Genomic DNA, 14690 nt, shown 5'->3' with positions numbered 1-14690 from the left:
GCTTCGATTCGGTATATCATTCGCCTATTTTGGTTAACGTTTGTGTTTTGACCCCCTGGGTACCGGGTATCATTTATCCGATTAAAATATTAATTTATTTGACTGTCTGTGAATTTTGTTCTAGGAGCACCGGTGAGTCGTAGAATTGATCCCGTGGTGGATCATGGGTTAATTGCGTGCTCCAGGTGAGTGACCCACCTTCAAAAATTATTTTGGGCAATTAATTATATTTAATTGGTATTTAAATTGGTATTTAAATTATGCTCATGTGGTGTGATTTATTTATGAATTATATTGTGGTTTAATTTATTATGCATGAGCAAAGTGAATTTCGGTATTAATTGTACGTGGTTTTCAGTATTAAATTTTCGGGCATAATTGGGTTAAATATTTTACGAAAATATTGGTTTAAATTTTATAAATTATGCCCGCGGTATTTTTATGGTTGCATATCGTACTTTGAGAAAATTGTGGTTTGTTGGTTATCAATGTTTCGTACCGGGTTATTGAATAAAAATATGTGGGATGGTAAGTGTGAGAATTTAATGTATTTCCCACGGTGGTTTTTGGAAAAACGGTACGGTTGGTTAATAATGTTTATTTTTAGACGCACTCATACAGTATTGGTGTTCTGGTGTATGGTGTATGGACACGTGGTAGCGCGCGGTTATTATGTGGTTTAGCGCGTGGTTATTACTTCACCCGTGAGTTGCCATTGGACCGTGGGCAGGCAAGGTTATTGTTGTGCACAGCCGCCCCCCTCCTTGGCCGGGTGATGGTTTCAGCAGCGGTATTGTCGGGACGCCGAAGTGACCGTTACAGGTTTCTCTCTTTAAACCCCCGCCAGTCGGTGCTCAGGACGCTGGGTATCGGAGGGCATCACCGGTATATGGTGTGGTGCGTCGGTGTAAATTGCAAATAATGTTTTAAACCCCAAAGGTGTTCTAAAATTAATTATTATAATTTATTGCAGTTTATTTATATTTAAGGTATTTATTTGTTTATTTGTTGTTTATTAATTTGTTGGTTCCTTGGTTTTTGGGAAGTACGTACAAGGGTTTTGTGAAAATGTTTTAAAAAGGGAAACTTTTCCAACTGAGAGAATTGTAAGGGTTTTGAGAGAAATTATTATTTTCTAATTAATTATTATCTATCTACTGTATTACTGTGGTATTATATTGTATAGTAGATAGGGTCACTCACTGAGATGATTAGTATCTCACACTCTTAAATTCCGTTCCCCTAGGTCCAGGTTGGAGACGTTGATTGTCCGAGGCGAGCCCAACGTCTCAGTTCATTGCCGAAGGTTCAAGAAGTTTTTTCTTCTCTTTTTCCTCTATCTTGTATTGTTTCTCTATCTGTCATTTTTATAAATTCCACATGTATTTGTTGTATAATGCTCTGTATACTGTATTGGACGTGTGGTTGTTATTTATGCACTGGGTTGCTGCTGTTTTTATTTGAAGTGCTGAAATTTGTGGAATCAATTTGTAGTTCGTGGGAGGAATAAGGGGATGAGTATAGAAGTGTGTTTTCAGTGCAGGTAATTTGTGGTAAGTAAATCCCTTAGGGGAGGCTCTGCCGGATTTTCCGTTGGAGGGTCCGGTAGGGTTTCCCTGGGATCAGGGCTTGTCTAGGGTTCCGGGGAAAGAATTCTGGACGGGTCCTGACATGTTATCTTACACATGTATATCTTATCTAATATTACATTTAAATTAATATTTGCAAATTTAGACTTCTAAGCAGCCTGTGAATATCGAATGTGATTATTATATCATGATGATAATGAGGGATATCATTAGGAGAAATGTACTTTGGCAAAACTTACGAACAATAGTAATTTTAACATTTTCATATACTTAGTTACTTTATAATAATTAAAATTTATTTATTCTGTATATGTGTTAATAATTTTTTAACATAATTTTTTCATATTCAGTACGAGGGTGTAACTTGCTCACAAGATGATGTCAACCAGTTTAGAGCTGAATGGGCATCAATTATGATTTCAAATCTTTTTATCTCAATGAATATGGTAGTATAGTTGCTTTTGTTTGTATATAATTATATAAAATAGTTAATCAAATTGTAAAAATATTGCATGGGTTAATATTTAATTTATCCGAATTAATATTATTTTGTTATACAAAATTTATTTTAATTTTGTTATCTTTTAATTATTTTGCATGAAGCTTAGCTATTAAACAATTCAAATTTGACAAATTAAAGCACCATTCAAAAAAAAAAAAAATGAGAAAAGCTGATGCTTTTTTTAAAAAGCATAAGCTATTGCATTAATTTTTAGTGACAATTTTGTGAAAAGCTTTGCTAAAAATTGAAGCAATAGTCGAATTTTTTTTAAGAAAAACCATTGGCTATTACTATATAGTGATGCATTTTCAAAAATTTGTCAGTTATTACTATATATATAGTGACGTTTTTTCATAAAATTGTCGGTTTTTTTGAATATATTTAGCGACGTTTTTATTAATAAAAAGTGTCAATTTTTCTTGAGTATTAGGTGATACTTTTTAAAGCGTCGGTTTTTGTATGATAATTTTACCAACACCATATCGGATGACACTTTATGAAATGTTGAACAAAATACTTCGCTTTCTCTGGTGCTCTAATAATACACATCTTGTAGTATTATTTTAAATGTAGCACAATATTATTTTATATATATGGTCTAAAGTTGGTGATTGTTTATCTGATCTCCATGCATTGGTGCAGCAATGGGATTCTCTATAACTTCTATGGTTTGCTTAGGAGACATTGCCAAGAACTTTCCCAGCTTCTCACTGGTCTTGATGATCACCAAGAACAAGATCCTATAGAAAGCTATCATTCCTAGCAAAATACCAAGATCAACCCACTTGGAGTGACGCATGTCAACTTGCCATTTATTTCTCAAAATTTCTTCTCCACTTATTGTAGGTCGCCCTCCAACTTCATTGATAGGGAAAGTTAAACCTTCAAACTCATTTTTGAACATTCCTTGGTAGGCATACCTATGGAATGCAATGTAGTGCAGTGGGTATCTCCAAAATTGTTTTGGGAGATCTCCTGGCAACCGGAAAAATCCGCCCCCTAAAATCATAAGACCTTGAACTCCAGCACCGGCTATGATTCCCATAAGATAATTGGGCACAAGGCTTGCAATAATCATCATTAGGCTCTCAACCAACATCATGCAAGCAAATAGCACAGAGACAAAGTAGAAAAAGTGTTCATTTCCTTCTTGAAGTCCAGGGAGATAGTAAGCTGGTGATCCAGGAATCACTGAAATGATTAGCAAGTATGGTACGGCAGAAAGTGTGTTTCCCATCATAAATGCAGCTGCTCCATAGTGCCCATTTAATCTTTCTCGTTCAAATACCTGATGATAAAGAAGTTAAGATTTCATAACAAGATATGTGCCATACAAATAATTAGTCTCTTATCATGTTGATTTTTAAAAACTAAGAACTTTTACGGCCCTTGAATTTGCACATGCATATGTATGAATATTTCTATTAACACAACATGTGCAGTACATTTGTGGATGGAAAACATGATTGAAGGAGAAAATCAAATCAAACATGACAAGAAGTTCTATATTTAGCCAGTCTCATATTAGATCGATTTTATCTTTTTTAGAAATAAGAACTTCTATGGCCCTTTGGATTTTCTTTTCCCTTTTTTTATTTTATTTTATTTTATTGTTTTGACGAAATGGCTTCTTGGATTTCAATATACATATATTATGAAGTTGAAAACCAAATCTTATACCTTCATATCTTCGACAAAGGAAGGGAAGCCACCAATGGCCATGAAAGTTAGGAACGAAGCAATAAACATGAGTAGTGAACCTCTTGCCTGAAATATCATAAAGAGTTTATGAACTTTGTATATTATAATCTGGAAAAATTTTGCTGATCATATAATGAATTTGCAACAATCTCTTTCTCTCTCCCTCCCTCTCTCACCTGAATCGATTCATTAGTAAAGCCAAGATCAAAGTAGAGGGTTCCCAATCCTAAACACAAGGCTACATAGATTGCAAGGCGCAACCAATAGTAGCCAAGATCACGAAACATGTTTATGAAAGATCTCCTTGTAAGAACAACAGACCGTGTAAGAAAGCTAGCGTGGTTTCTCTCCTTCTCCACAGCTCCATAATCCTGATCATTTTTACATGCAAATATATGGGTAATAATGTTAGCAATTAAATTTTCTGTTTGAACCTTGAGCTAGTGGTTGAATCTGTGTGTTGGATACTTGCTTAATTATTACCTTTTTAGATATTTCAGCTATTTCTCTTCGAACTTGCTGGTAACTTTCAGATGCTTGATAAGATTTTATCAGGGTATTGATTACTTCTTCTGTGGATATTGCCCCACCTGATCCTTGTTCAATATCCTGCAAAAATTGACAAGGCATGTACTTTTTAGTTTTTCTGTAAAGCCTATAGAACTTGGTCCCAAAAAAAAAAAAAAAAAAGAAAAAATCTTGAAAACATTTGTGCAAATTAAATTCATATTTAAGACTTAAGCAATCTTCATTTTCAAAGGAAAACATGTACATATCCTACTTCACAACAGGCTAGTTATACATGAGAAAATAGGAATTAATACCTTTTCAAAATCCTTGTTTATGGTTTTGAGGAAGTGATCTGATGGATTCTGAAGAGTAGGGCAAGGAAACCCATATAAACTGAAAAACTACAAAAAACAATAAAACACAATTAGATAAATAAAAAGGGTTAGTCAATTATTCTAGTGTACAATTAGATAAATAAAATATAATCTCAATATATAAAACCCTTATATGCATTACCTCATTTGCTCTAGCAGCAGGACCAAAATACACTGTTTTACCAGAAGACAAAAGACAAAGGCTGCTGAAGAGTTGAAAGACTTCACTGCTTGGTTGATGTATAGAAGCAATTATAGTTCTTCTACTTCCATCTCTTTGATCCAAGCTTGCAATTCCACTCATAACGTGGTAAGAAGCTGCACTGTCAAGCCCACTTGTTGGTTCATCCAGGAAGAGAAGCTTTGGATGTGTTAGGATTTCAATGCAAATGCTCACTCTCCTCTTTTGCCCACCACTAAGTCCTTTACATCCCCAACCTCCAATCCTTGTGTTCATGGCGTCTTGAAGACCCATTTCTCTTACTGTCATTTCTGCTCTCTCCTTCTTCTCAGATTTGGACATTGAATCCGGCAATTGGAGTTGTGCTGAGTAGTACACGGCTTCGCTAACCGTTAGAGTTGTAATTAGAGTATCATCTTGTGTTACATATGCCTAAGTAATTCATAAAACTATTTAAATTAGTATCCAAAGAGTTATAAATTAGTTCAAATCCAAATAATTATGATAATTAACAATTAATTATTATCGATATTGTACATACCGATGTACCATAAGCTAGTGTTTCTTTGCATCCATTTATTAAAATATCCCCACTTTGCCTTGTCTTTGAGCTTAATCTCCCTGCAAAAATGTAATCAAATTAGAATTTTGTTTAATTAATTAAAAGTATTAATTAGTTAATGACCAGGAAAGTAATTTTTTTGATACAGTATTATCATAACTATATGGATAAAAGAAGGGCTTTCACAATTCTTTGTTTTGGACCATTGAAAGTAAGGAAAAAATTAAAATGTCATATAAAAAAAATGAAATAAAATAAGTGGCACTAGGAGGGTCTCCAAGGCTACGATTTATGGCCCCTACTTAGAATTCTTTGTTTTGGACCATTGAAAATTTGAAAGTAAGGAAAAAAATTAGTGTCATATATAAAAAAAAAAAAAATTGAAATAAAATAAGTGGCACAAGGAGGGTCTCCAAGGCTACTATTTATGCCCCCTACTTAGAATTCTTTGTTTTGGACCATTGAAAATTTGAAAGTAAGGAAAAAATTAAAATGTCATATAAAAAATAAAAAAAAAAGAAATAAAATAAGTGGCACAAGGAGTGTCTCCAAGGCTACTATTTATGCCCCCTACTTATAAGTACACGTTATATCAATGTAGTTATAATATAATGACTTTTTGTCTTTAATAGATATAAAAAAATACTAAACTATTAATTAATAGTCTATTTTTCGGTTATATTGAATGTATTAGTTTTCTTAATTGTACCTAATTAATTATCACTCAAAATTTTTTACCTAAATAATTTATAAATTAAAAAACAACTTAAAAAATTCACAAAATTATTTCATCCCTTTTCATCTGTGTAATCTAGATTGACTGTCTAGATTGATTGAAACTTAATTTGTGTGTATTTAGAATTCTTTTGAAAGTTAATTAGACAATTTCCGTCAATGACAATTAGGAAAAGTAGCTAAAGTACTAAAAAGATTAAAAAAAAACAGGAATATTAGCTAAAGTACAAAAAAATAATAATAATAAAAAATCAGGAATAGTGGCTAGCCGACATACAGACTACAAACTTGTGGCAGACAATTAGTTTGGCGAGGAATAACCCCCAAGGTAGAAAAAATCTTCACGGTATATAATTTTTTTTTTTTTTTTTTTTTTTTGACGAAGCTCGAACCTAGCTCATAAATTGGAATATTAATGTCTCTGGCCACGTAGCCTCTCTTCACGGTTTATAATTTTGTGTGGTGGACATTGTAAATGCATCAATCAGAGGGTGATATATTTTGGAACATTTGATTTGTTCGCTAGTAACTGTTATTAGGAGAGTACATGCTTGCCCTTATATGTTGGTTTATGCTATGAAATTACTATCCCATATAGGTTTTAAAAAATCAAAAACAGTGTAAATTTAACAAATTAATAATTGATATACTTATGAAAAATAGTTTAATGATTATACCCACATGTTGCTTCATGTGTATATGGAGTTAATTTGGATTTAAATCATTCAATCATCAAAAGGTAAAAAATAAAAAAAATAAACAATTGACATATAAACATGCATCCCATTAATGGAGAAAAACTTATATATGAATCTTATATAGATAATCTGATATAATCAAATATTTAATAATTATTTTGTAGACTCTATATAGTAAACTTTGATGTTACACGTGGTAATGCATAAGGATAGAATGATTTTTTATTTTTTTTTGGTTTTTAGTAATAGCCGCCAGTGAATTGTCATTATCCAAAAAAGTTGGAAGAATTGTCAAGTAATCGACATCATAGACCTGAGTCCGTGATACGTTTTTATTTTTTATTTTTTTTATTTTTATTTTTATTTTATAAAAATAAATACCAAAGTTAAGCATTTTCTTTTATTATTATTATTATTATTGTTGTTATTGTTCTGGGTAAAATATCTACATGGAACATAATGATTTAAAAATTCACTTGTTTGCAAATGCTACTAAAAAAAAATTGGAACAAAATTTTAGTTCACTCGGTAAAATACCTATATGGAACAATATGAGATTATCACAGGAAAGCATAATCGCTACCTCTTTATCAAAGGGAAAAAAAAGAAAGAAAAAGAAAACAGACAGCACTAAACTAAAAACTATATATAAATTAATAAAGCTAACAAAATGAAAAAGAAAAAAAAAATCTTGTAATTAATGAAGTGCACTAGTTAAAATGTTACCGTTGATAATAGTCACCATCTTATATAGTAAATTTTAAATTTATTTTTTATTTTAAAATTTTAAAAATAAATTTTTTAATAATAACCATTTAAATTGTACATCTCACTGATTATTATTTATCAATGATGAAAAATAATATTTTTTAAAAATATAAATAAATAATGATTTATTACCTATATATATTTATTATGATATTGCTTATAACTCTAAATATACAAAATGTTTTTGCAATATATATATATATGGAAATATATTTATTATCATTTCTATGTTGAGGAAACAAAAATAACATATGGACATTTTATTGGTTGCAATTATGAGATTATAATATAATCTCCTACTTAATTAGCTACTTAATAGAACAAAAAATAAATTAGGGAAAAAGAAACACACAAGAATGTCCAAGAAAAGAATAAATCAACAAAATAGGAGATGATATATCATTGTTTTAAGAAATTATGTAAAGGGTGAAATGATATTAAAAAAAGAAAAAAATCCCAAAATCATTGTTCAAAAACTTGATTAACATGGAAGGGGGAATTTTGTTCAATTATTTATTAAATTTGAAGATTATTGAGTAAGACATACAAAAACAAAGACGTTTAAAAGTATTTGCAGAGAAATAGAGATGGTGTGTCAGTATACGCAGTTTTCTTTTTTATACTTTCAATCCTCACTTCCAGATTGAAAATATAGAATAAAAAAAGAAAGAAAAGAAAAAGCAAAATATAAAATAAATACTTGATGGAAACAATAAAATTCACCTGCTAAAGCATCAAGAAGTGTGGATTTGCCACAGCCGGAAGGACCCATTATAGCCATGAGCTCTCCTGGTTTGGCATGGCCAGTTAGACCTTGGAGGATTGCTTTGCTGCTATTCCTTCCTTTTGAAACTGTCACCCAAAGGTCCTCCCATGTCAAATAAACTCCTTCTTCCACTACCTTATCATGATTATTATTGTTGTTGTTGTTGTTGTTGTAGTTCACTCTTTCCATCTCCAATGCTGCTCTAATCTCTAAATTATCAGCCATGTTTGTACTCCGAAAAAATATGAAAGAAAAACTAACAGAAGCAAGTACCTCCTTGTCTTTTTATTTAAGCAGCATTAAAGACATCCGATTACCTCAATATATTTATATAAAACAAAGATAGAACACGTTTCATATGTGGAGTACGTATGTGTGAAAGAGGTAATAGGTTACTTCCAATCAAAATTTGACAAGAATTTTCTTCCTTTTTTTTTTCTTTTTTTTTTTTGAGGGAACATGGTCATACGCAGGCATGCAATTGATTGTCAAGCTTCAAGAGCAAACGTTTTTCTCACGGCAACTAAGGTTTTGGAAACTGTTAGGACCAACTTCTGTACGGACAGGTATACTGTTCATGAATCGCACGGTCTTCACATATTGTAGTAGGAAAATCTATTGATTAAATTATATCCGTACACGTGTCGTTAAGTAGTTTTTTTATTTTCTAGTTTATGGTTAATTAATCACCCTATCTTTGAAATTTATGTAGACTGAGCAGAGGAAGGGAGGGAGTTTGTGAGATGCGTTTTAAGCCCGTACGGATGGAAAAGAGAATGAAGTATGCCTTATAAGGGGATGTGGATACTTTTCCTTTTAGATGCGTTTTAAGCCCGTACGGACAGGAACCCAAGCGGACAATATCTCATGCAGGTGGCTTGGACTATTAGAGTTAGTATCAGAGCCAGACCTGAACCGATGTGCCAGCGAGGACACTGGGCCCCAAGGTGGGTCGATTGTGAGATCCATCGAGGATGCTGTGTAACACCCCGTCCCAAATCGCACCGGAATCCGTGCACGTTGACCGAGGTTGACCGTTGACCGAAGGGGGTCAAAAGTTGACTTTTTGACTCGATGAGAATTTTGAGTTGAATAGGGTACCGTGGCGAAGTGCACGATGCCACGAGTTCGTAGACTGGTAGCACGTCGAAAACGGAGCTACGGTTTGAAAGTTATGGACGAAACAAGTTGCGGTCCAAACTGTCCAAGGGGTGCCGGAGTTGACTTTTAGTTTATGGGGAATTGAGCTTTGACTCATGCATGGTTGTGAAGTGCTCGTCGATACGAGTTCACAGACTAGCGGCACGCTCAAAACGGACATCCGGTTAAAAAGTTATGGACGTTTGAAGTTTACCGGATACCGTATTACTTTAATATTTTTTTTGGGTCGGTGAACAGTGAAACGCCACGTGTCAGCTTATGAGTGGTCCACGTGGCATGAACAGTGTCACACAGGGTTTTAATTTTGAAAAACTCTCGGGGAAGAGAGAGAAAGAGAGAGAAGAGAGAGAAAGAGAGAGAGGAGAGAGAAAGAGAGAGAGAGGACCCGCCGGCCGCCGGCCATTTTCACGTTTTTCCGGTCGAGTTACTGTACACGCGCCGGACAGAAAGCTTGCCCACCTCATTTCCGGCAAAACCTCCAAATTTCACGGCGAACGGCCGCCGGACGCGCCCGGATCGGACGTCCGAAGTTTGGCGGCGATTTTTCCCCTCCACCGCCGGCCACCGCGAATCGGCACTATTCCGGCCGATATACAGTACACGCGCCATACACCCAGCATCCTCTCCTCAAGTCCGGCCTACCCACCAAAAATCACGGCCATCGGACCACCGACGCGCCGGGATCGGAGCGTTTTCCGGCGAGGGGTCGAAAATCTTCAAACGGTGATTTCTCCGCCGTCCGACCTCCGTTTTGCTCACCATCGGTCCCGTTGGATTGCTCTCCTCACGATCTACAAATCTGCAAAATTTCACAACAAACGGCCACCGCCGGAAAATACTGTTCCGGCGACGGTTGCCGGTGATGTGGCGGCCCGCCGGAAATTACTGTTCCGGCGAGTACCCCGAAAATTCCGGCCAGCTCCAGTCCGCAGTGTTCGACCTCCTGAACCCAAATCCGACTTCCGTTTCCACCAATTCGCGACGGTTTGGGAGAATTGCAGAGCCGAAACCCAAAAAGCTTCCCGATAAAATTCCGACCCCGTCGGGTACGATCATCGAAAATTAAGACCGGATCTGTGATTAGCATCACTCGAGCTTCGATTCGGTATATCATTCGACCATTTTGGTTAAAGTTTGTGTTTGAGCCCCCGGGTACCGGGTATTATTTACCCGAATAAAATATTAATTTATTTGACTGTCTGTGAATTTTGTTCTAGGAGCAACGGTGAGTCGTAGAATTGATCCCGTAGTGGATCATGGGTTAATTGCGTGCTCCAGGTGAGTGACCCACCTTCAAATTAATTTTGGGGAATTTAATTGATGAATATATTATGTGTGAATTAAATATTTGGAATTTAATTTCTATGTGCCAAATATTTATTGGATTTATTGTAGAATTATTTATGAATTTATTGGATTTAAGAAAATGCGAATTCTACAAATTTATGCCGTGTGGAATTATTTTATGGTTTTGAGGATTTTGAAATTGGTGTGGTTTTAATGGTAAATTGGGCACGATTTGAATTTCAAATATTTCAAGGGAAATATTTGGTTATGTTGGTGATTTCAATTTTTATAAAATATGCCCATGAAATATTATGAGATTTGATTATGAGATTTTGAGAATTATTTATGCTATTGGAAAAAAATGTGGATATTTGAATTGATGGATTTGGGAGTTGGTGGATTTGAAAATCATGGGATTTATGGTATTAATTATAAGGAAATTGTGGAGAATTTCCCGGTTCAAGCGGATGGATTATGCCCGCTATGTTTATGAAAAATGTGAAATTTATTTTATAATTTAAATTGTGGATTTTATGATTTTTAGATGCACCGTGCACGTACTGGTGTTCTGATTATGTGATATGGTATATGTGATATGGATATTGTGCACACGGATATGATTAGCGCGCAGGTGGGTGTGAGTAGCGCGCAGGTGATATTATGAGGGTGTCCTGTGGATGCCATCGGAGAGGGCGGCCACCCCCCTTTGGCCGGGACACCAGGTTAGCAGCGGCGCAGTGGGACGCCATGCGACCGTATGCCGGTTTCTTTCTATAACCTCCTGTCTGGCGGTACCTTGGGACGCTGGGTACTGTTGGCGCCACTGGTATATAGTGGGTGCATCAAATGATTTTCAGAACTGTGTTTTAAAAATAAAATGTTTGGAAACTGAATTGGAATTAAAAATATAATTGTTACCGCTTCTGGTATTTAATTGATGTCTTGGTTTTCGGGAAATATGAATAAAGGGTTTTGTGAAAATGTTTTAAAAGGGGAACCTTTCCAACTGAGAGAATTGTAAGGGTTTTGAGAGACATTATTATTTCCAAATAATTATTATTTATATACCTATTACCGTGGTATGATAGTGTAGAGTAGTAGGGTCGCTCACTGAGATGATTAGCATCTCACACTCTTAAATTTCGTTCCTCTAGGTACCAGGTTGTCGGTGTTCACTCGGAGCGGACTTGATCTTCCTCGCTGTTTTAGTTCGGCAGTACCCTGTTATTCTTTTATTGCAGTTGTAATATTTCTTTCACTCTTGTTGTATTTATTTTGCACTGGATTACTGTATTTATTTTTTTTAAGTGCTGCAATTTGTGGAACCAATTTGTAGTTTGTGGGAGGAATAAGGGGATATTTTTGAAGTGTGTTTTCAGTGCAGGTAAATTTGTGGTAAGTAAATCCCTTAGGGGAGGTGCTGCCGGATTTTCCGTTGGAAGGTTCGGTGGTATTTCCCTGGGATCAGGGCTGTCTAGGGTTCCGGAGGAGGAATTCTGGACGGGTCCTGACAGTTGGTATCAGAGCATAGGTTCTTGTAATCCTAAGGGACTGTGCATTGTTGTGTGTCCCATCCGTGTCTAATCTCTCGTTTTACCCGTGTGAAAGCGTTCTTTCTGTTTGTCTCGAAGTAAATTCGTTGCCCGAGTTTGAATAACTCTAATCTTCGAGGGTGTCAATTAGGATCATCTAGCCCAACGGGAAATTCCTATGGCCTAGTCGATGGTCGAGGATGCCTTTTCTTTTTGAAGGTCAAGCTTATCATCGTGAATGGTATCCGTTTCGTTCATGGAGAAGAAGGATGATTGCCTAAGGATGTGTGTCGATCGATTTCAAGGCGTCAAAATATTTTCCCGATCGATTATCAAAATTTAAATGCTTTTCAAAGTGGTATTTGAAATTAAAGGTGTTTTATTCAAGTATTTTTGGTTTGTGCTCGTACATGTATCTGTATGTTATATTGTTTAATATTATACTGCACCATATGGAGGCGGCGAACCAATATGGTCCATGTAGAGCTAGCCCCATGATCATGTTGCCTACGAGCCCGGGGAATTGGACGGCCAATATAGGCAACCACCCTGGTTTGTATTGGTAGCAGAGTGTCGGCGACAGTTGGAATCATGGATTACGTAACATGTAGAAGGTGTCGTACGTACCTCCATTACAAGCGTGCATATTTTATTTTATGCTATGGATTTTAAGATATGAATTTCAATGTGGAGTTTTAACAATTGCCTATGCAAGTTAGGTATATTTGAAAAATATATTTTATTATTTGTTTATTGTTATGGTTTTTCCAAGAGCGACTTAAAGGTTAAGTATCGCCAGTCGAGAATCCAAAGCAGGGTATTGTTGAGTTCAAAAAGGAGATCTTAAAGGAAGCACGCGATTCAAAGTATGCGATACACCCCAAGGGTACCAAGACGTATGGAATGCTCACTGGATGACATGGTGGTTTGGCACGATAAAGGAAGTTGCAAGATCCGAATAAAGGTACTTAGGTCACCGATAAGTAAAAGTAGGGAGATGTAAACATGGATTTCGTGCTTAAACTATCGTTCACAAAGAGAAGGTACGACAGCGTTTAGAGAATCAAGCAAGATCCGGATAGCGACTAAAGTTCTACTTGGTGGTTGATGAGGTTAATGAGATGAGGATGATTCCTTAGGCATGGTTGGATGTTTAAGCATGGTTATTTTCATTCTAGAAGCTAAGATCTTGATATCTTATTTCCTTGGAGATTTAAGGTTCATATTGATGGTGCTTCATCGATTCAAGGTGGTTGATATTGTTGGTGATAATTTACAATGATAAGGAGTATGATTTTTGGGACGTAGTTAGAATTTAAGAAGTGTGGAATACTTTATTGGGTTAAGGATCTAGTGATTGTTCATAGTATTGGTGGTGATGCTAGAATTAAGATTTAAATTCTTTATTGCTTGAGGTGTGGGTTCATGGAATCTATTTGAAATGGGGGAAACTTAGGGTTTTCAAGAATGGTATTTGGATGTTGAGAATTTTATTCATGACCTTGATGAATTTAGTTAAAAGAAAGATTGATGTTTGTCGAGGTTAAGACTATTGGTTAATCAATGAGGAGCAAGGGTTTTATAATTGTAAGTACTAGGAGGGTAATCGAAGACAAGTGAATTAATCTCAACCTTAACTTGGTGATACCAGTATTTGAGGAAATTAGACTTAAGTTCTAATCTTACCTTTTAAAGTGCTGATCGAGTCACGAGAGTTGGTTGTTGGTTTAAGGATGCATGCTTCAGAAGCACTTTATGGCTAGCTTCCAGGTACGACCGGTGTTGGTGGATCGTATAGTAGAGACCCAAATGGAAGATCCTAAGTTGAGGACAATTAAGGGCAAGGTACAAGAAGGTCTCGATCCGGAATTTTCCATAAGGAGGGATGGAGCCCTCGTGTATAAAGGACGACTTTGCGTTCCGGATATCCCAGGACTCAAGAAGGAGATTTTGGAGGAGGCGCATAGCTCGATGTATGCGATGCATCCTGGGAGTACCAAGATGTACCGGACGCTTGTTAAGTATTATTGGTGGATTGGTATGAAGAGAGAAGTGGCAGACTTCGTATCAAAGTGTTTGATTTGTCAACAAGTGAAAGCAGAAAGACAGAAGCCTTCGGGACTACTCCAACCTTTACCGATTCCCGTGTGGAAGTGGGAAGAACTCAACATGGACTTCGTATTCAAGCTTCCTTCCACACCTAGAAGGTACGACGGCATTTGGGTAATCATTGATCGTCTCACCAAGTCGGCACACTTCCTACCGGTGCGAGAACGTTTTTCACCCGAGAAGTTAGCCTAGTTGTTCGTGCAAGGCATACGTGG

General features: G+C 35.8%; 1 protein-coding gene across 1 annotated transcript; it reads right to left on the bottom strand.

Moving 5' to 3' along the window:
• Positions 1–2647: 2647 nt before the first annotated feature.
• LOC132805381 (ABC transporter G family member 1-like) lies at positions 2648–8811 on the bottom strand. Its single transcript, XM_060820157.1, has 8 exons — positions 8344–8811; positions 5399–5478; positions 4819–5289; positions 4617–4703; positions 4276–4401; positions 3969–4163; positions 3772–3858; positions 2648–3379 (listed from the first exon to the last, which is right to left on the bottom strand). Exons 1-8 carry the CDS (start codon positions 8609–8611, stop codon positions 2690–2692), a joined length of 2004 nt encoding a protein of 667 aa, XP_060676140.1. The 5' UTR covers positions 8612–8811; the 3' UTR covers positions 2648–2689.
• Positions 8812–14690: the final 5879 nt, after the last annotated feature.

This window comes from Ziziphus jujuba, chromosome 9 (assembly GCF_031755915.1).
Source record: "Ziziphus jujuba cultivar Dongzao chromosome 9, ASM3175591v1".
Lineage (NCBI taxonomy): Eukaryota > Viridiplantae > Streptophyta > Magnoliopsida > Rosales > Rhamnaceae > Ziziphus > Ziziphus jujuba.
This window is presented reverse-complemented; position numbering and strand designations above follow the sequence as displayed.